This window comes from Triturus cristatus, chromosome 12 (assembly GCF_964204655.1).
Source record: "Triturus cristatus chromosome 12, aTriCri1.1, whole genome shotgun sequence".
Taxonomy (NCBI): Eukaryota; Metazoa; Chordata; class Amphibia; order Caudata; family Salamandridae; genus Triturus; species Triturus cristatus.
Genome location: NC_140595.1, coordinates 833,258,740 through 833,280,401, shown reverse-complemented (window position 1 = coordinate 833,280,401; position 21,662 = coordinate 833,258,740). Strand labels below are relative to the sequence as shown.

Below are 21,662 nucleotides of genomic sequence, written 5' to 3'. Positions count from 1 at the left end.
TGTATGCCTGCCAGTGGCACATATTTGTAAAGTATTGTACAGAAAGGCCCATTGATCCTCTTTCTGCTTCCCTTTCTCACATTTTGCTTTTTATTTTGACCCTTGTCCAGCAGGTCTCTGCACTGGGTCCTCTAAAAGAGTACCTTTCGGCCCTACTCATTATTCAAATCTCCCATTGTAAATAGATTTGTTAAAGGACTTGTACATACGTTCCCACCTTCTCCTTTCATCATGCCTCGGTGTGACCTTCATTTAGTTCTTACCTTTCTAATGTGCACTCCATTTGGACCTCTACACAGTTGCCCCCTGTGGCTACTTACTATCAAAATAGCCTTTTTAGTCGCAATTACATGTGCCAGGAGGGTGAGTGAATTGGAGGCTCTGTAATCCAAGCCTCCTTACCTGACCATCTTCCCTTTTAAGTTGATGCTTTACACTAGGGTATCTTTCTTACTGAAAGTGGCAACACCATTCAATGTGGGACAGTTTGTTACTTTGCCCACTTTCGACTCCCTCCGCACCCCTCTAAAGAAGAGGAGCGACTCCCGTGTCTGGACACAAAAAGAGCACTGTTGTTCTACCTTGAGCACACTATAGAATTTTGGGTGGGTATGTTGGATCAAAGAAAGGCCGTGCGGTAAAGAAGAGGACTCGCGATGGGCCGTCCTCTGCTTCAAAATTTGCTACGCTCTGGCCAATAAGCAGCTTCCTGAAGGCTTAAGGGCTCACTTCGCCAGAGCTGGGAAATTCAAAGGTAAGGAATATGAAGCTAGATGATTTCTTTACCAGTTAAGGCATTACCGAAGGTATGTAACTTATCCTTTACAATTTTTTCTATTAAGAGAGATCTGCTATCTTGTACTTTCTTGGGCACCACTGTATGTTATTTAAATGTGGCTATTTAAGATTTGTGTAATAGGTCAAATATAAAGTTCCCACCTCTTTCTCCTTCTGGGGAGAAGTTAGTGCATTTGTTTAAACCTCTCCTGTCCGTGCATCCTCAACCAGGGATATCCAGACTTGCCACCTAGTTTTCATGACTCTTTTTGTGGTCCACGGCTGGCTACTGAATCATGCTGCAAAGGTAATCTTTTTATTATTTAGAAGTTCAAGACATTTAAGATATTTAAACAGGAATTAGCAAATACAAATAGCATTATAATTTTTTTTCAAATTTTTAATTAATTTAGGCGACATTCTATAACCCAGAAACAGCCAGTATTCTACAACACACATGTAATTTATCTTAACCCTTAGAGACTGATGGCCAACTATTATATCATTATTATAATTGTACAACTGCTTATTTGGGGGGGAGGGATGTACCCTAATGTACTGAAAAATTTAACTTTTCAGTTGTCATTCTTTATAATAAAACATACATAATGGAAGTTTTTCACGACTTGGAAGTACACCTTAAATCTCAGCAACATTCTACTCTTTAATTTCTACTTTACGACGGCCAGGTTGGGCAATGGGAGTAAATCAACTAGGGCTTAACACCTTAAAAACACAACTCCACTACCAGACAGACCGCAAAGATATACACTTAACTCAAACAGCAAACAAAGTATCTTCTGTTCAGTAGTGATGACCTGAAATGGGGAAGGTATACAGGTGTCACCTTTTTGTGCTTGGTGGGGGGATTCTAATTAAGCAGGATAGATATGGTGCTACTTGAAAAATATATTTGACTATTCCGTCATGTCCGAAGTCAGACTAGTATCCGCATGGCAGCCGAGCCCTCGTGATTCGATAATGATGCAAAATATTTATTTTATTACGTATTTTCTTATAATTTTGAATACAACTATCCTTTCTGTGACTGTTTTTTCATTGATAATGGGATGAATCTGATACAATAATTAAAAAAATAGCAATCTGAAGATATGGTTCACTTTGCCATCACTTTCTAATTTAAAGCATACCTTTCATAGGACAGGCAGATCTCCTACATTAGCTCACTATTACATGCTTCCCCTTCTGAATGAATTCTCTTAGTTTGCACAGTGGATGAAGTAGATGCTTTGTGGTCATCAGATGTTCATTTGTTTCAGATATGCTGACCGAGCCAAACAAATTAAATGCAATGCCATTATCAATGAAGACCCCAACGCCCGGCTGATCAGGGAGTTGAAGGAGGAGGTAGCACGGCTTCGAGACCTGCTGTTTAGTCAGGGACTGTCAACTGTGGCATTTACAGGTAAGCACCAATACTCTTATGGATAAGGGGAAAGTTGGGGAGTGATGCTTAAGAAGATGCCTGTCATATTTCTCAGTTTCAAGTGACCGGAAAATCTTAAAAAACATATCCATGGTACCTCATGATTTTTGTTTCCAAATGGTTGCGCTAAGAAGCCAGTGAGTAACGATATAAATGTCTTTAGGGGAGTAGGTGTTTCTGAATCAAGCCAACTGCAATGCCAGGTAGTACCACTTGGTGAAGAGTGGGTATTGAAGAGACTTGTTTCTTCATAGATGTATATCTGCTGTTTGATATATTTGTACACATCTTTAAGTGATCTAAATTGTTGTACTGGTTCTACCAGAGTTGAGCATTAGAATGCTACACTAAAGGCAGTTGTATGCTACAAAACTGTTAGGGGACACAAAATACTACACTTTTCCTTATATAATAAATTGGTCTGTCTTTTCCTAGCACTTGGACAGTTAATGGGAAGATCAGACCCCACACATCCGTGAAACAGGGGGAGTTCTTCACATTGTGATGTGGTCGCCATGAAACCATTCTCCATCTCCATGAATGTTCTAGATGCTCCTTTATTGCTGATCTGCTAAAAGAGGTCCATGAACGAGAGTATATGAAGTCCCCCTGAAGCGAAGTGTATCTTCTCCAGTATTGAATCTTTCATAGATTCACATGCTTTGTATCTTCCCCGTCGTCCTGGTGGGAGTCTCACGGTAAAAGAATAACCATAGCAGGAAAAGAAAAACTGCATAGAAAACCCACCGGGAAGTATATTGTTTGGTAACATATCACCATTATTATTTGGTCCAAACATCAACCAATCAGCTGCCAGCCCTGAGATCACAATCCCCAGCAGAGCCACCATACCTCAGATTTCCAACCGCCGTTGTGTGAGAAGGAGTCTCCCTGAGCTCTGCTCAGCTCTTGTTACTTGGTGAACTTTTGACCCTCCTATAGTTCTTGGATTGAGGTATTGTTTTTCCTCTTTTACTTCACAATGTCTGAAAGCTCTAAAAAGAGGCTTTTCAGATCTTGCAAATCTTGTGGGAAGGCCAGATTATACTCTGAGGACCCTCACAAGGAATGCCTGTACGGCCTTCACCCTAAGCACGTCCCTAAAGAGTGCAAGTACTGTCGCACCTTCTCAGCAAAAACCTTAAAAGACCGAGAAGCGCGATTATTATTATGGCTTCAAAAGGAGAAGACTGCCTCAGACTGTGACTCTGAGGGGGGAACTAAAGGACACACCTCTTCTAAACATAAGAGGGAGTTGTCCGAGGCAAAAGTTGAGGTGAAGAAACAGAAAACAGAGAAGCCAAAGGCTAAAGACTCATCATCGTCTTTGCCTCATACACCTCTCAAAAAGCCTTCTGAGGAAAGAGTTCCGTCGTCGCTCCCGTCGACAAAAATCAAGGTGTCTTCAGTCTCGACGCTGATGAAGACGTCGACGACCTCAGCGACGACTACGTCGTTGATGACGACCACATCGACGACAAAAATAGCGTCGTTGACGAAAATAGCGTCGATGACGACACCGTCGACGATACAGTCGACGGAGAATGTGCAAACCTCGTCGACGAGCGTGCCGTCGACTACGACTTTAAAATCTCCAATGACAAGATCCGTCACAATAAAAAGATTCCCACCGTCGACGGGCTCGTCGACGAACAAGAAAACAGCAGAATTTATGCCTTGGACAAAGATCTCGCTGCTTCCACCTTCCACACTACTGGATTTACAGGAGTCAGAAGATGAAGGACCTTACGGAGTGGCTTATAGTCCTTCGCAACTTCAAAGTAAAAGTCAGGAGACAGATGATGAGGACATTCAGGAGGTTCAGGAAGAACTGTCATTTAAGATTCGGCCAGTTCAAGGATCCAAAAGGTACAAATCATTCCAGGAAGCCTATGAATATGATGAGGAGGAGGACGATAATATCAGGGAAGATGCAATATCTATGCCTATTTCCCTAGTGTCTGACTTGAGACATATGATCAACGACTATTATCAGCGTTTCCCAGATGCCAATACTTCTGCCGCTAACACCACGAGTGTGCCACAGCAGCCGGTTCAGACTCCGGTAGTGCAACCTCCACCTCAGGTGTAAATGGTGCATACCCCTAAGGTAATAACAATTAGGGATGACTTCGCGGAAAGCGAACCAGAGGATCAGCCAGAGGAAGGAGAGTTAATACAAGACAACCCTGGAGTCGATGAGTGGGATCAATGTCATTCCTTCGCCGGGTCCAGCGCCACCTCCGGCAAACTCACCACCGGAAGACATTGGTGGTTTCCATTATCTAATGGAGAAAGCTTCCAAAAGATTCGAGCTTCCTATGCCGGTGAATGAAAATGAATGCTTTCTATACGATTTTAAAGAAACTTCCAGAAAATCGTTAAGGACAATTCCAATTATTGATCACATATGGAATTAAGGGTTGAAGATTATGCAAAATCCTGCCTCGTTGCAGTATCAGTTCCCAGGATCGATAAGAAGTATCGTGCCCCTGAAACATCTCCAGCATGCCTGATCGGTCACCCTCGACCCGAATCAGTAGTGATGCAAGCAGCACAAAGACGCTCCAAGAACCCAGTCTGTACATTGTCAGCTCCTCCTGACAAAGAGGGGAAAAAGATGGATGGCGCAGGGAAGCGTTTTGCAGTTTTGGCAGTGGCCTCGATCTAAGCTATAAATGCATTGGCGCTGGTCCGTCATTACAACTGACAAATGTGGTCAGACATTGCTTCACTTCTATCTCATCTTCCGGACGACAAAAAGGAAGAGGCGGCTGTAATTCTGCATGATGGAGCTAGGGATGCTTCCGAATCCATTGACATAGCCATGGACATTTCGTCGATTGAATTTAGGCAAATGGCTGGAGCCGTATTGCTTTGACGACAGGGGTGGCTGAAGGCTACATCTTTCAGGCCCGAAGTGCAGGCAAAAATAGTGGATATGCCTTTTGCTGGCGAGAACCTTTTCGGAAAGCATATTAATGAGGCATTACAAGGAATAAAACCAGACACGGATACTGCAAAAGCCTTAGGCTCTCTGCAGCAAGGACATTTTCAAAGTTTTCGTGGAAGAGGATCAAGAGGTCGGTTCAATCATAGATCTTCCTTTCAATCTAACAGGTATCAACATTATCAACTGGGATACCGTCAATACAGTAGTAATCAGCAATTTCGCTCCTCTAACACCTCTTATCAGCAGCAGTCTGGGAAAAGGCCTGCCACGAGAGGAAGGGCACAGGGCTCCAGTAGGAGACTGTGACGATTTTCAGGCGCCATCCACCACGTCACGCCCCAATCAGATCCATTACCTCTCTTGCTATTTGCATCAATGGCTGTCAATAACATCGGACAGATGGGTGTTGGAGATTATACATCATGGTCACACCCTAGAGTTTATACAAAAACCTCCAGCACAACCTCCCATTCACAGAAATCAGAATCATCTCTCGGCTCTCAAGGCGGAAGTCTTGGCCCTCATCGTGAAAGGAGCTATAGGGGAGTTTCCATCTCTTCAGCGAGGGAAAGGATTCTACTCGCATTTTTTCCTTGTGTGGAAGAAGCAATCCTCCAAATGGAGGCAGGTAATGGATCTGAGAGGCCTGAACGAATATATCAAAAAGACTTTGTTTAGTATGCTGTCGCTGCAAGAGATTCTCCTAATTTTACGCAGAGGAGATTACATGGCATCGTTAGATCTCTTAGATGCCTATTTTCACATACCAATTCACATCAAACACAGGCAGTATCTACGATTCACAGTGGCGGGGCGCCACTACCAATTCAAGGTGTTACCCTTCGGCCTCAGATCCGCGCCAAGGGTATTCACAAAATGCATGGCGCCGGTCAAGGCGCATTTGAGACAGCAAGGCCACCAGATATATCCGTATCTGGACGACTGGCTTATAAAAGGGGCATCGTTCCAGGAAGCACAACAAGCCCTAGAAAGCTGTGTCTATTCCAGAAATTAGGATTGCGAATCAACATGGAGAAGTCTTCCCTGGTACCAGTGCAGTCGCTCCAGTTCCTAGGAGCCGAATTACAAACGCAGGAAGCAAAAGCGTACCCCTCGAAGGAGCGCACGCAAAAGATAATAGAACTGACCGCACGATTAAAAACAAAAAGGTTTGCTTCACTGAGGATCTACAAATCATTGCTGGGAATGATATCTTCTTGCATTTCATTAGTCCCCAATTGTCGACTTCGCATGCGGCCGCTACAAGAACTACTTGACAAACAATGGTTTCAAGCCCAGGGATCCTTCGAGGATCCAATTACAACCAACCCTCAGATCAGAAAAGCTCTGTCATAGTGGGGCATCAGGGACAACTTATCACAAGGTCTGCTGTTCGAACCCCAATCTCCAAGCTATGTAATGACAACAGATGCCTCGTTAAACGGATGGGGAGCGCATCTTCAGGAACTGGAAATACAGGGTCATTGGTCAATGCAGGAAGCCCAATAGCATATTAACATGCTCGAGTTAAGAGCAGTGTTCCTGGGACTACAAAGCTTCCTACCCTGAATTTGAAATTCACCTGTTTTAGTGTAGACCGACAGTACGACAACAATGTTTTACTTACTGAAACAAGGGGGCACAAAGTCAAAAAATCTCTCAGCGCAAGCCCAAGAGATTTGGAACTGGATGCTACGGCACAACATTTCCTTACAGGTACGGCATGTCCCTGGAGTACAAAACACAAGAGCAGACCGTCCTCAATCTGTCACGAATGGGAGCTAAATCAAACCCAGCTATTGAGGATATTCAGGCTATGGGGTACACCAACTCTGGACTTATTTGCAAATCAGAACAAAAAGAAATGCAAACATTTTGCAAGCCGATTCCCTCAGAAGGGCTCGTGGGGAAATGCACTACACATTCGTTGGACAGGGATGTTTGCATACACATTTCCCCCGTTTCCTCTCATTCCAAGGATACTACGGAAAATGAGTGGAACCGTGCCATCTGATCTTAGTAGCCCCAGCTTGCCCGAGACAGTTCTGGTTCTTGGAACTCCTTCAGCTGTCGGTAACTCCCAGAGTACAATTTCCATTGATACAAAACCTAATCTCTATGAGAGAGGGGCAAGTTCTTCATCCGCAACTAACCTCTCTGAACTTGTCAACCTGGAACCTCATGAGCACAAATTTTATTCCTTAGACATCCCTCAGAACTGTAAGGATATATTAGAAAACTCTCGAGCACTATCTACCAATAAAACTTATACAGCAAAATGGAAAAGATTTTGCCATAGGTATTCTGATCAACATCTGCATCCTTGTCACTCCTCGCCGGAGCAAATTCTACCATAACTGCTTCACCTGGCCAAAGCTGGGTTATCCCATGCTTCAATAAAAGTACATCTTGCAGCTATATCGATGTATCGTAGAACGCTAAATCATCCATCGCCTTGGTCGCAAAGGATTATAAAGGAATTTCTAAAAGGACTGTTCAGAGTGTTCCCTCCTGTTAAGCAACCATCCATTCCGTGGCAGCTTAATGCAGTGTTGTCATATCTCATCAAGCCTCCGTTCGAACCGATTCACAAGGCGGACTTACTGTTCGTCTCTTGGAAAGTCGCATTATTACTCGCCCTCACTTCTGCCAGGAGAGTCAGTGAGATACAGGCGTTCTCTGTCTCTGAACTATTTCTACAATTTAAGTCAGTCATTCTCAGGACAAATCCAAAATGTATCCCCAAAGTCCCTATGGTGTTCCATCTCAACGAACCCATTGTATTACCTACATATTTCAAGAATTCATCTTCAGTGGCAGAGAAATCTCTCCACACTTTGGACATCAGAAGATGTCTCAAATTTTATATTGACAAGACAAAATCATTTAGGAAAACAGACCAGTTGCTTATTGCCTTTGCGGGGCCCAGGAAAGGCTTAGCTTTATCAAGATCTTCCATTTCAAGATGGATAGCTTGGCCATCACTCTGTCATGAGAAGGCAGGAAAGCCTTTGCGCGCTAGAGTTCGCGCACATTCCACAAGAAAGATGGCAATGTCGACCGCATTGTTCGCGGGAGTATCGCTTCCGGACATTTGCAGAGCGGCGACATTGTCTGGACACAGCGTGGAAAGCGGACACCGCAGTTGGCCAAGCAGTTCTACGGCACCTGTTTCACTGAGGTACTCTCTTATTATATATTACCTACTGGCGATCGCCAGTAGGTAGTTATAGTTAGGACCACGTTTCCATAGGAAATCCGCAACATTCTACTTTGAATAACTTTGGCGCCGGTCGACGAATCCTCGCGAATTTTTCAAAATAGGTGGGGCGCTACGCTCCGCTCCTACCCTGAAAGTCTCGGGGGTATTCGTCAAGCGGGGGCTGAGATAAAAGGGGGGTCCCATAACGCGTTTTTCCCATGCATTTTTCCCATGCATTTTTCCATAGGACCTTTAGACAGGGCTACAGCCCGAACGGCTGAACAGAATTACTAGAAATTTGGCAGAGAGGTAGTCCTCAGGTCAAGGAAGTGCCTTTTGTAGGTTTGGTGTAAATCTGTTCAGTAGATTCTGAGAAAATAGCCTTTAAATCAATATATATATCTGAGCCAGCTTACGGTTCGCTTACGGTACGCTTACCGTACGCGTACGGTGGCGTGCGCGAGCGCGATTCTGATTGGCTCTTAGATCTTAGTAAACATTCGAATCGGCCGAAACCAGGAAGCGGCGGCCGCCATTTTCTCTCTCGCACTGAGAGTGATGTTTAAAATATAAAGCACAAAAACATGTAAAGGGGCTGTTTAGACAGCTCCCACACACATAGCAATGTTGAGGGAGTCCCCAAAGATCCCCCAAGGCCAAAAACGGAATTTTTATTTTTTCACTAATTTCGCCGATTACGCTTGCCGTACGCGTACGCTAAAAAAGTATAAAAAAAAAAAAAAAAAATCCACACTCTCCCCACCCCGTGTGCAATTGGTGCCCGAAGGGCACCAATTGTGCATTGCTTATTAAAGATGAGTTCAACTAAAATATTTAAAAAAAAAAATAATAAAAAAAAAAATTATCCACACTCTCTCCACCCCGTGTGCAAATGGTGCCCGAAGGGCACCATTTGTGCATGGCTTATAACATATACGAAAAATTAAAATATTACCTTTCAAAACGAAGTGCATCATATGTCCTCCATGTGCGCACGGTGCGCGAAGCGCATCGTGCGTACATGGCCCATCTAGCGTAACGTGGGCACGCGGTGCGCATAGCGCACCGCGTGCCCACCGTGCGTGCACGGCACTAACTGCGTAAAGTGGGCGCGCGGTGCGCAAAGCGCACCGCGTGCTCACTGTGCGCGCACGGTGCGCGAAGCGCACCGTGCGCGCACGGAACAAACTGCGTTAAGTGGGCGCGCACGCCACGAATGGCGTAAAGTAACTTAGCATTTAAAAAACCGTACAAATTCACTGAAAAAACCATAGGTTTCACACACGTTATAGTTAGGAATTAGCATTTAAAAAACCTTGCAAATTCACTGAAAAAACCATAGGTTTCACACATGTTATAGTTAGCGGAAATTTTACTGATAAAAAACCAATGAAATTCCCCCGTTATAGTTAGTGCAGGCAACTATAACTCACGCGACCGCAATCTTCTGCTGATGATATATATGTGTCTTTATGAAAAAAAAATATTTGTAATATATGTATAGCTAAAAATGTATGGAAGAAGACATGGGCAAATAAGTGTCTAAATACAGTATTAGCATCAGCAGAGGATTGCGGTCGCGTGAGTTATAGTTGCCTGCAGTAACTATAACGGGGGAATTTCATTGGTTTTTTATCAGTAAAATTTCCGCTAACTATAACATGTGTGAAACCTATGGTTTTTTCAGTGAATATATATATATATATATATGTGTGTGTATTTTGATTTGATTGTCTGTTATATCTTGTTTCATATATTATATTAACATGGTGATAAGCATTTGTATGTATAACTTTGTTTTGGAGCAGCAGAACTCATTACGATGTCTAATATTAGGAGACCGAGCCCTACACAAAAAAAAGGGGGTCTATCCTACCAACGCTGCTTCGGTTATTCACTGCTGACTATTCTGATACAAAGCATGTAAATCTATGAAAGATTCAATACTGGAGAAAAAACTAGTTACCTACCTGCACACTATGGTTCTCCAGTATTGATATCTTTCATAGATTCACATGCTGCCCGCCCACCTCCCCGTTTGTTAGCAGATGGACCACTTTTTGTCTCTAGATTCATTCCTGGCTCACTGTATGGGCTGGTTGGAAATCTGAGGTATGGTGGCTCTGCTGGGGATTGTGATCTCAGAGCTGGCAGCTGATTGGTTGTTGTTTGGACCAAATGATAATGGTGATATGTTACCAAACTATATACTCCCCTATGGGTTTTCTATGCAGTTTTTCTTTTACTGCTATGGTTATTCTTTTACCGAGAGACTCCCACCATGACGAAGGGGAAGATACAAAGCATGTGAATCTATGAAAGATATCAATACTGGAGAACCATAGTGTACAGGTAAGTAACTAGGTTTTTTTTCCGAGGCCACGGACTTCACCATCGGTCAAGGAGGCATCTTCACTTCCTTCAACATTGAGCCAGTGAGCCTGAAATAAGTCCAGTATTGTACATCACTAACCTGAATTTCACAGAATTTGGAGGTTCCTCCTGCACAGCCAGAGACCAGTTCAGCCACATGGGGACTGTGCATCCACTGTCTGAAACTATCAGGTCCACCAAACCCCACTACAAAGCGGATGGAAGGGAGTCCACCTCTTAGAAAAATCATGCACATTAAAATAAAATCGATGGATGGTGAGATCTCAAAACGGCACTACAAGAACCCAATGACTCAACAGACAAGGGAAAACACTCATAGGAGCACTGTTGCAGGATACAGCAGCTATAAAGAACAGGCCCAGAAAAGAAAGTTCTCCTTGTACAGTCCTTAATTCGTTACACGGGTTGCCATTGGTCTGCACCAGTCTTAATATTAAGGCCTTTTCTGGCCTTCTGGAACTGTTGGAGATTTCCTAGTAGGCTACGTTTGTTGGTACTGCTGTATAGTCATGAAAACATCCATTATTGTGTTTAAATAGCATATGTTGATCATCCCTGACCACGCCCTGCATGTACACAGCTTGAGCTTTCATCACAATGAAAAAGCAGCGGCGTGGATTGACCAATTTTAGCATTTGTGAAAGATTCCACGACTGGGCTCCTCACTGGCTGTTGTGTTACGTGACTGTGCTACACAGCCAAAGGCAAGACTAGCTTGACTAGCCTACTTATACGGCATGAGTCTCACATCTCGTACAGGCATCTGCTCCTGAGCTCACAGTTTTCATAGCATTTGAAAGTAAGGTAATCATGTGGCTCTCCAGTGTATAGTCTACGATGGCTGATGAATTTTTGCGAGTTGTGGTAGGCAGTCTGCCTGAGCTGTGTGTGTATGGAATCCCCCCCTCTACAAATAACCGAGAATTTGAGGACAGGTTCTCTTTCTGCACGCACTGCGTACAAGTGGTTGCCTTCCTTGTACAAGCTAGAACTCTTACCTTGCACCGTTAATGCACTCTACTGTGTCTCGGGCCAGTCCAACATTCAGTAAGCATCCACACTTGCTCTCCAGCCTATCTCTAGGGAAAATACCAATTGCTGCATACCTGACTTGTGCTGATTAACACGCAACTTTCCTCCAATTTATGGAGCTAGGTGACGAAGAGCAACTCAAGACTTATCCCCTTGCAGACACTGCCTCACATAGAGCTCTACACTGGATACTGCATTTTCCCCCTATTAATTCTAGGGGTGGGCGGAATTTGCGGAATTGCGTTACGCAAATCTCCGCGAAACGGTAAAAAATCTCCGCGAACACGCAGAAATTTCGCGAACACGCGGAATTGCTTGTTCGCGATGCTTTTTTCCTGTTCACAGTTGCTGTTTGCGTGCTCGGGGAGAAATATCTCGCGAACACGCATTTTGAGATCGCGAACAAGCAAAAATTTCGCGAAATCGCGGAAAGCAGACTTTTTAGCAATTTCGCGCTCTCCGCGGAACGCGCAAATTCCGCAAATTACGCGAGCGGAACGGAATTTACCGCCCAGGCCTAATTAATTCCTCATCCTGGACTCTTTCTACTATTCAGCACTCATAATTTGTTTAGTGGCCATGTGTTCCATATAGTTGGGTATTGTAAGCTACATTTCCTTTGGTTGTAGGTATTCCTGCTAATCTCACAAGGACAGGGACAGAACATGGATAGACTGAGGAAAGACAGTAGAGTAGACAATGCTGACAGGAGGGTAACTCACGTTAGAATATGGGAAAAGAGAGAAAGAAACTATTCTGGCTGTGCTGCTAAGGTATAATGGGGAAACTAGTCTGCCTACACAGTTTTCCATACTAGGGAACTCTTGCCGTGCCTTGAGTTTCCTGGGCCATTGTCGAGCCTGATCAAATAGCAGCCTTCATAGGGGCCATGTTGCAGATTTTTGGTGAAATTCCAGCTCCATTTGATGCCTTCCGGGCCCCCTGAGCTCAGGGGTCTCCAGTCTGACTTCCTCTGGCTGGTCCATTCCTAAATCCATCTGCCCCCATGGGACCCACTACCTGGCCCATACCAATTCCAGTACTGATTTCTACTCTAAGAGTCAAACTCCACACTGGTTATGTCCGTATCAACGCCAACTCCACTGAGTGATGATACTTTTGCTATACCAGTATCCGACTCTGAACCAACGTCGACCCCTTCCTGGCCCTGTCACGCTATGAGATCACAAAAGCATAACCAGTGGTTATACAACCCGATTCCAATCCCAAACCTCTGCCTCAGTGTCTGTATCAGCAGAGATTCATGCTCTTTGCTCTTTTTGGCTCTCGTTCAGCCCCGTGCAAGAAACCCACGCCCTTCAGGACACTGATGATCTTTATGAAGAAGACCGATCATCACCTCCTAATTATACTAATGAAGAATTGTATTTAAACATTTAAGATTTTAATAGACTAGACACCTTTCCTGAGCCAGAGCTCTACTCTCCACTTTGACCACCACCGGGTCAGACTGCTAAGACAGTGGTGGCAACTGCCCACTACTACAAAGAAATGTGTGTGCTGAGATTCTTGAATAAGGGCCAGCTTTGTGTGATCTATTATTGCCATTTATTGATGCCATTATTGTTGCCCTTCTGGTCCTCTGGATAGAGAATCGAAGAGACCTGATTCTTTCGGAAAGATGTGTTCGAGGCATAAGAGTTGCAGATTACACACTGTGCATAGATCGCCATCTGGTGTTGGGCCCAGATGTTTGCAGTTGTTTTTCCTCTTGGAAAGTCTTTGGAAGTCACGAGGTATGTGACTCCTCCTTTGGATCGTATTGCGCATGGGCTTCGGCTCCATCCTCAGATTGTTTTTTTCCGCCATCGGGCTCGGATGTATTCTTCGCGCTCCGGTTCCGAACCGTTTAAAGTTCTTCTAATCGGCGCGCAATCCTTCCCTTCCCGCGGAATTGTTTCGATCGCGATCTTCACTCAAAGCGACTCTCATCGGTCGAAGTCTTCGATTCCGATCGTCGACGAAGGCCTTCGGGCCTACCTGAGCTCCAGTCCTGGCTGATGGAAAGGACTCCATTTAAGAAGTGTCCTCGATGTGGGTCCAAGTTTCCCCACACCGATCTCCATGAGGTGTGCAACCTCTGCCTCTCCCCAGAACACGAGGCTCGAGACTGTCCGGTGTGCAAATCCTTCCGGTCGAAGAAGACTATTCGGGACCGAAGGGCGAGGAGAATCATGGCACACTCGTCGACAGCAATCCCCGACGACATCTTCCAAGAAGGCGTCGATGTCCCAGAACAGCAGCACACCGAAGAGGGCCTCGTCAGCACCTCCGAAGCCGACGACTCAGATGTCGAGGACATCACTCCGGCACAGAGGGGCGTAAGTACTGACATCGACCCCCACCCTCGATGGCACCGAAAAAGGCTTCGGTCACGCCTTCGCCCTCGGGCCTAGGCATGATCAAAGACACTGCTTCCCATACCTCGCTTTCAGGCCCGGTTAAGAAGCCCGCCAAGCCTTCTGGCGGCTCGGGCTCGAGCCAGCCTGCCGTCGGTGCCGAAAAACACTCCTCCACACTGGCGCTGAAAAAGAAAATGGCCTCCTCCGCGCCGAGCTCCACGCCGAAGCACTCGGCACCGAAGACAAGCACTAGCTCCTCGGCACTGACACCGTCCCCGGAGCCAAGCAAAAAATCCAAAGCCCTCGACACCCACACCTTGAAGCCGAAAGTCATCTCGGAGCCGAGGAAACAACCGGACTGTTCTAAGCCGCACAGTTCAAAAGACTACAAGGCTAAAAAACCTACGGCTCCGACACCTTCGGCGCCGACGGATCGGCCATTCACAGAGGAACTATTTCGACCCGATCCACTACAAAAAACACTTGTTAAGGACCCTAAAACTGGGTATTTGATGCTCAGCATCAAAAAGAGACCGCTGGACAAGCCTTCCCCAGCTCCAACTCCAAAGAGAAGAGACTTTGCTACCTCCCCTTTGAGAATACCTCCTCCTCCTCCTCCTCCTCCTCCTCCACCTCCTCGTCCACCTCCTCCCTCTCCTCCGACTCCCCCACCTCATCATTCCCCCACACCCTCTCCGGATGAGGATGATGAGGATGTCTACGATGACACGGGGGATGGACCCCATGACCAACCCACACGGGACCTCAATCCTACAGGCTCCCCAGACCCATGGGACGACTACAACATTACAGACGTCCCCAACGTCCCGCAGGATTACCTTTACCCTTCAAGATCGTCCCCCCCTGAAGACACAATGGGGTTTAACCAACTACTCCATTGGGCGGCACACTACCACGGAGTTGATCTCCATACAGACTCCGTGGAGGAGGACTTCCTCCTCGATACCTTTGATATGACACACAAGACCACTTCCATCTTGCCCATGCTAAAAGGGGTTATCAAGCACGGGTCTGAGGTCTTTAAAGACCCAGTCAGGGCCAGAGTCATCAACCCTCGCATCGAGAAGAAATATAAGGCAGCCCCTACAGACCCCACCTACACCAGATGGCCCGCACCACTAGACTCCCTGGTAGTCTCCACTGCAAGGAAGCGTGCAAACTCCCAGGCATCAGGCGAAGCACCACCACCTGATAAGGAGTCCAAACTCCTAGACGCCTCTGGCAAGCGCACAGCATCCCAGGCGGCCAACATATGGCGCATCGCAAAAAACAAACAAGCGCTCTTGGCACGATATGACAGGGCACATTATGACGAACTAGAAGCCATAATGCAACACCTCCCTGACAAATTCAAGAATAGAGCCAATGAGCTAATCCAGGAGGGTAAAACCATTACCAACACCTCCCTTCGCTGCGCCCTAGATGTAGCTGACACCGCCTCTAGAGCGATTAACACCAGCGTTCTCCTCCGCAGGCATGCCTGGCTACGAATTTCAGGTTTCAAACCCGAGGTGCAGGCCTCCATCCTGAACCACCCCTTTGACCAGGAACATCTGTTTGGGCCAAACGTTGATGTTGCCCTGGAAAAAATGAAAAAGGACACCGATACGGCAAAGTCTATGGGAGCCTTACAGTCGCACACTCCCAGGCGCTCCTTTCGCTGCTCTTCTTTTCGAAGCACCTCCAGAGGCTACTCCTCAGACAGCGCCTCCACTTCCTATAAAACCCCTACCCAATCCATCTTCACTAGGGTTTACCAGAGAGGCGGCTACAGGGGAAACAACAATAAAGGCAGAGGCAAACCTAACACCTCCCGCTCTGCCTCCACCCCTGCCCAATGACTTCCATCCACTCCCCCCAGACCATTTCACTCCAGTCGGGGGCAGACTCCACAATTTTCTTCCTGTCTGCAATACTATCACTTCAGACAAATGGGTAACACAGATAATTCGGTCAGGCTACTGCCTCGAACTAACATCTACCCCCCCCCCCCCCCCCCCCCCCCAAACATTCCACCCAAACAACGTCCAGTGTCACAGGAACATTTGTCACTTCTAAAGCAGGAAGTAATCTCCCTCCTACAAAAGAATGTGATAGAACTAGTTCCTGCCCACCAACAAAATATGGGAGTTTACTCCCTATATTTTCTCATACCAAAAAGAGACGACACTCTACGGCCCATCCTGGACCTCAGACCCCTAAATCACTATATACACCATTTCCACATGGTCACACTCCAGCAAGTACTTCCCCTGCTCTCTCAAAACGACGTTCTTGCCACCCTAGACCTCAAGGACGCCTATTTCCACATTCCCGTTCACAAAGCTCACAGGAGATTTCTCAGGTTTGTAGTGGACGGTCAACACTATCACTTCAAGGTACTCCCATTCGGAGTCACCACAGCACCGCGAGTGTTTACCAAATGCCTAGTGGTAGTGGCAGCACACCTGCGAAGACAACACATCCACGTCTTCCCATACCTAGACGACTGGCTAATAAAAGCCAGCCCATACAACCAGTGTGTACAACACACTCACACCACTATCCAACTACTTCACGAACTGGGCTTCACAATAAACCACACAAAGTCCCATCTGCAACTGTCCCACGTAAAACAATACCTCGGTGCCACCATAGACACCTCAAAAGCGCTAGCCTATCACAGCCCTGCCAGGATAGCAAGCATTCAGGCTCTACGCGCCAAATTTCAACCGGAACACTCTCTTCCAGCTCGAGTGTTCATGCAACTCATAGGGATGATGGCCTCTTGCATATTCATAGTACCCCAAAGACTCCAAATGCGTCCTCTCCAAGAGTGCTTAGCGCGCCAATGGAACCAGGCCCAGGGTCAATTGACAGATCTGGTGTTGGTAGACGGTCGTGCCCATCGTTCTCTGCAGTGGTGGACCACCAAAAACCTTTCCAAAGGGCGACCGTTCCTGGACCCGGTTCCTCAGATAGTACTGACAACGGACGCATCGCTCTCCGGCTGGGGAGCTTACCTACTACATCACACCATGCAGGGCAGGTGGACACCTCAACAAAAGTTACTCCACATCAACCATCTGGAGTTACTAGCCATATTCTTAGCCCTAAAATCCTTTCAAACACAGATATCAGGCAAGGCAGTCCTAGTCCGCACAGACAGCCTTGTACTATCTACAAAAACAAGGGGGCACACACTCTCCGCAGCTCTCTCAGCTAGCACAGAGCATATGGAGATGGGCCATACCCCAAAAAAATCCTTCTCCTAGCCCAACATGTCCCAGGAGTCCAAAACACTATGGCCGATCTGCTGAGCAGACAAACACAACAAATCCACGAGCGGGAACTCCATCCACAAGTTCTTCACCCGTACTTTCAACTGTGGTGGCATACACAGATAGACCTCTTCGCCACCCACGAAAACGCCAAATGCCCAAGCTTCGCCGCCAGGTATCCACACCCATTGTCCAAAGGCAATGCGATATGGATGAACTGGTCAGGCAAATTTGCATACGCTTTTCCGCCTCTCCCAGTCATTCCATTAGTGGTGCACAAACTACAGCAACACTCCCTAACTCCCATCCTAGTTGCTCCCGCTTGGGACTGACAACCATGGTCCACCACATTGCTGGAACTATCTGTAGTACCACACCAAAAGCTACACCTCTCTCCATGCCTCTTAACCCAGAACCATGGAGAGATCAGGCACCCGGACCCAGCTCAGCTCAACTGTGCGATCTGGCTCCTGAAATCCTAGAATTTGGTTATCTAATTCTTCCCCCTGAATGTATAAACGTCATTAGAGAAGCTAGACGACCTACCACTAGAGCTTGCTACGCAGCCAAGTGAAAACATTTTGTGGTCTATTGTCACAACAATAACTTCAATCCCCTAGATGTGTCCATTCAACACATCATAGGCTATTTACTACACCTACAAAGATGCAATCTAGCCTACACGTCTATTAGACTACACCTTGCAGCCATAGCAGCTTATCTACAAAACCGGCAACATCTATCACTCTTTAGAGTACCTGCCATAAAAGCCTTCATGGAAGGCCTCAAGAGAATAATTCCCCCCAGAGTGCCACCCTCACCTGTGTGGACCCTAAACATCTTTCTCACCAGACTGATGGGGCCTCCCTTTGAACATGTACACAAATGTGAACTTCAATTCCTAACATGGAAAACTGCCCTTCTTGTAGCCATCACTTCCTTCAGACGGGTCAGTGAGATACAAGCACTCACCATTCAAGAACCTTTTCTGCAAATGCACCATAACAAGGTTGTTCTCCGTACTAATCCAAAATTCCTCCCTAAAGTCATTTCTCCCTTTCACCTAAACCAATCTGTGAAAGTGCCCGTATTCTTCTCGCAACCACAGACCGTTTCAGAAAAAGCACTCCACACATTAGATGTCAAACGAGCCTTACTCTACTACATCGAGAGAACACAACCCTTTCGTAAGACCAAACAACTGTTTGTTTCTTTCTCACCACCACATAAAGGCAACCCCATCTCGAAATCTGGGATAGCTAGGTGGATTGTCAAATGCATACAGATTTGCTACCACAAAGCAAAACAAACGCTATCTGTTCCCCCTAAAGCCCACTCTACACGTAAAATAGGGGTTTCCAAGGCATTCTTAGGGAACATCCCCTTAGATGATATCTGCAAAGCAGCTACATGGTCGACACCGCACACTTTCACTAAACACTGTTGTGTAGATGTGCAAACTCAGCAACAAGCTAGTGTGGGCCAGGCTGTACTCAAAACATTGTTTCAAACTACTGCAACAGATACTGGTGGTCGCCGCTAGGAGCGAGTACTGCTATATAATCTATGCACAGTGTGTAATCTGCAGCTCATATCCCTCGAAAGGCAAATGCTACTTACCAGTATGCATCTGTTCTTGGCATGTAGAGCTGCAGATCTACACACGCCCACCCGCCTCCCTTTATCTGTTCCAGTTTATCTTATTTAGATACAGCGCACATGGGCATCTTCACTGCTTATTACTACGCTCCATCATTTCCCTGCTGGCGAAAAACAATCTGAGGATGAGCTGAAGCCCATGCGCAATACGATCCAAAAGAGGAGTCATATACCTCGTGACTTCCAAAGACTTTCCAAGAGGAAAAGCAACTGCAAACATCCGGGCCCAACACCAGATGGCGATCTATGCACAGTGTGTAGATCTGCAGCTCTACATGCCAAGAACAGATGCATACTGGTAAGTAGAATTTGCCTTTCTTCAGGTAGTCTAGCCCTATGCTCTATTAATGCAGTGTGTCTTTTGGATATGTACGCCCACTCATGAAATATGGCCAGCCACATCTTTCTGGCCATCCAGAGGTTTTAAGGACCTCTTTGGCCCAATTGATAAATGATGGTCAAGATGAAGCCAAGTATATTATTTGAGCTGGTCAGGGCACTAAAGACTGCATCAGCAGAACTATTGGTACTCTCGTCATACTCAAAAGGCAGGCCCAGGTGAGATCAGCCAGGGTTTCTGGGGTGTCTTTGAAGGACATGCCATTCAGTGTTTGCTTTTCGGAGAAAAGGGTGATTCAGCACTGGAGAGATTCAAGGACAGTTGCAACACAGTACGATCTTGGGGGCTGTTAACACCAGCCTAACAATCTCCCCTCCAATATAGAAAGTTGTGAGGTTATTCCAGAGGGCTAATTTACAGATACACCAGCCCTGCCAACATGGTCTACAGCAACCAACCAAGTCCTTTCAGGGTTGTGGGTGTAGCTTCAGTGCAAACCTTTGGCATCAGCAAGGGGCTGTTTCCTGTCCTTCATCTCCCCTACCCCACCCTCCTCTGACACTGGAGTAACTTTCAGAGCAGTAATATTGATGCAATAAGTCTTGCTCTCCTATCCAAGAGTGGCATTGAGGGGATACCAGGCACAGAGATGGGTGAAACATGCTACTTGCATTACTTTCTCGTTATGAAGGACAGAGGCCTCAAGCCATTTTAGATGGCCACTTGCTTTTTGCTTCTCTGTGAAAAGACAGGTGCTGAATGCTTACACTGACTGAAATCCTGCCAACTCTGGATGTAGGAGACAGGACGGCGTCTGTTAGAAATGGGGGTCTCTAGTTGGCAGACGTAGGTACCTTTTTCCAAATAGGGACCCTTGCTTCTAGTCAGGGAAAGGGGGAAACACACTCTAGCTAACCCCTGCTCACCCCCTTGGTAGCTTGACACGAGCAGACAAGCTTATCCCAAAGGCAATGTGTAAAGTATTTGTACCAACATTCACAATAACACAGTGAAAACACCACAAATGGACACCACACCAGTTTAGAAAAATAAAATATGTGTATCTAAACTAAACAAGACCAAAACAATAAAAATCCAACATACAGATACTTAGTAAAATGTCTTTAAAAAGGATGTTGCAAAAATAAGCTTGTAGAAATCAAATAGCAGCAACGGGGGCTATCATGATGTCAGGACAGCACAAAATCCAAAGTACGGCGCCGCTCGCGAGGATCGCGGCATCCGGCCCGGAGTCACACAGACCCCCAAACACCAGTACCTTGGAAAATGAAGTTTTGACGATGCACGGCGTCGAAGATGGCCGATGTCGGCTCCGGTGATGATGCGACGTTGGAAAGTTTCTCGAGTCACCCTCGGCGGGTGCTGGTGAAGACTGAGTCGATGCGAGCACTGGTGTCGGTCACAGCTGATCACTGCTGGCGGCGTCGGGCGTTGTAGGGTGAAGGAGCTGCGGAGCAGGCCTGGCGCTGCGTCGTTCACTTCACGATTGGCTCCCCGTGACTCGGTGCATGTCGCGGCGTCACAGCGGCGGAGGCGGAAACAGATTTTCTTGCTTCTCTTGGGTCCCTTCCAGCTCCCAACAGCAGAAACAACTTTCAGGGGCCCAACTCAATTACAGGCACCTCCTGGCAGGTCAGAACTCCCAGCAAGGAAGTTCAGAGGAGCTGGGGGTGAAGTCCTTTTGTTCCTGAGACTTCAAAACAGGAGGCCAGCTCTTCTTCAGGCCCTTGGAGACTTTCAATAAGCAGGGGGCACAGCACACAGCAAAGTCCTTCTTCAACCAGGGGACAGAGGACACAGCAAAGTCCTTCTCCTTTCTTTGGCAGAAACAGCAGCTGCAAGCCAACCCCAGACACACAGCAAGGGCAGTACTTCTCCCCAGTTTCTTCAGCTCTTCTCCTCAGCAAACGTTTCTCTTGATTTCAGCATTAGTCTAAAGTTCAGGGGTTTTAGGTCTGGTACTTATACCCCAAAATGTCTTTGATCCTTTTGAGCAAGGGGCACTGAGCCCAGTCCAAACCAGTTCTGGGGGCACTCTGCCAGTGCACAACAACATCCTTTGTCAGTGTGGGCCTTGCTCCCAGACACACAACAGGGGGGCGGAGCCAGCATTGTGGAAGGCATGCACAGCCCTATTCAGGTACAGGTGCTACTCCTCCCACCACTCCAAATGCAGATCAGGCCTATTGAGCC

General features: G+C 46.5%; 1 protein-coding gene across 2 annotated transcripts in view; it reads left to right on the top strand.

Moving 5' to 3' along the window:
* The window catches only part of KIF1C (kinesin family member 1C), a 949,797-nt gene that overhangs the window by 546,656 nt on the left and 381,479 nt on the right, over positions 1-21,662 (top strand). For both annotated transcript variants that reach the window (XM_085638138.1, XM_085638139.1), the window contains exon 12: positions 2,058-2,203. In XM_085638138.1, the coding sequence (XP_085494264.1) occupies positions 2,058-2,203 (146 nt within the window). The remainder of the gene's footprint in view (positions 1-2,057; positions 2,204-21,662) is intronic.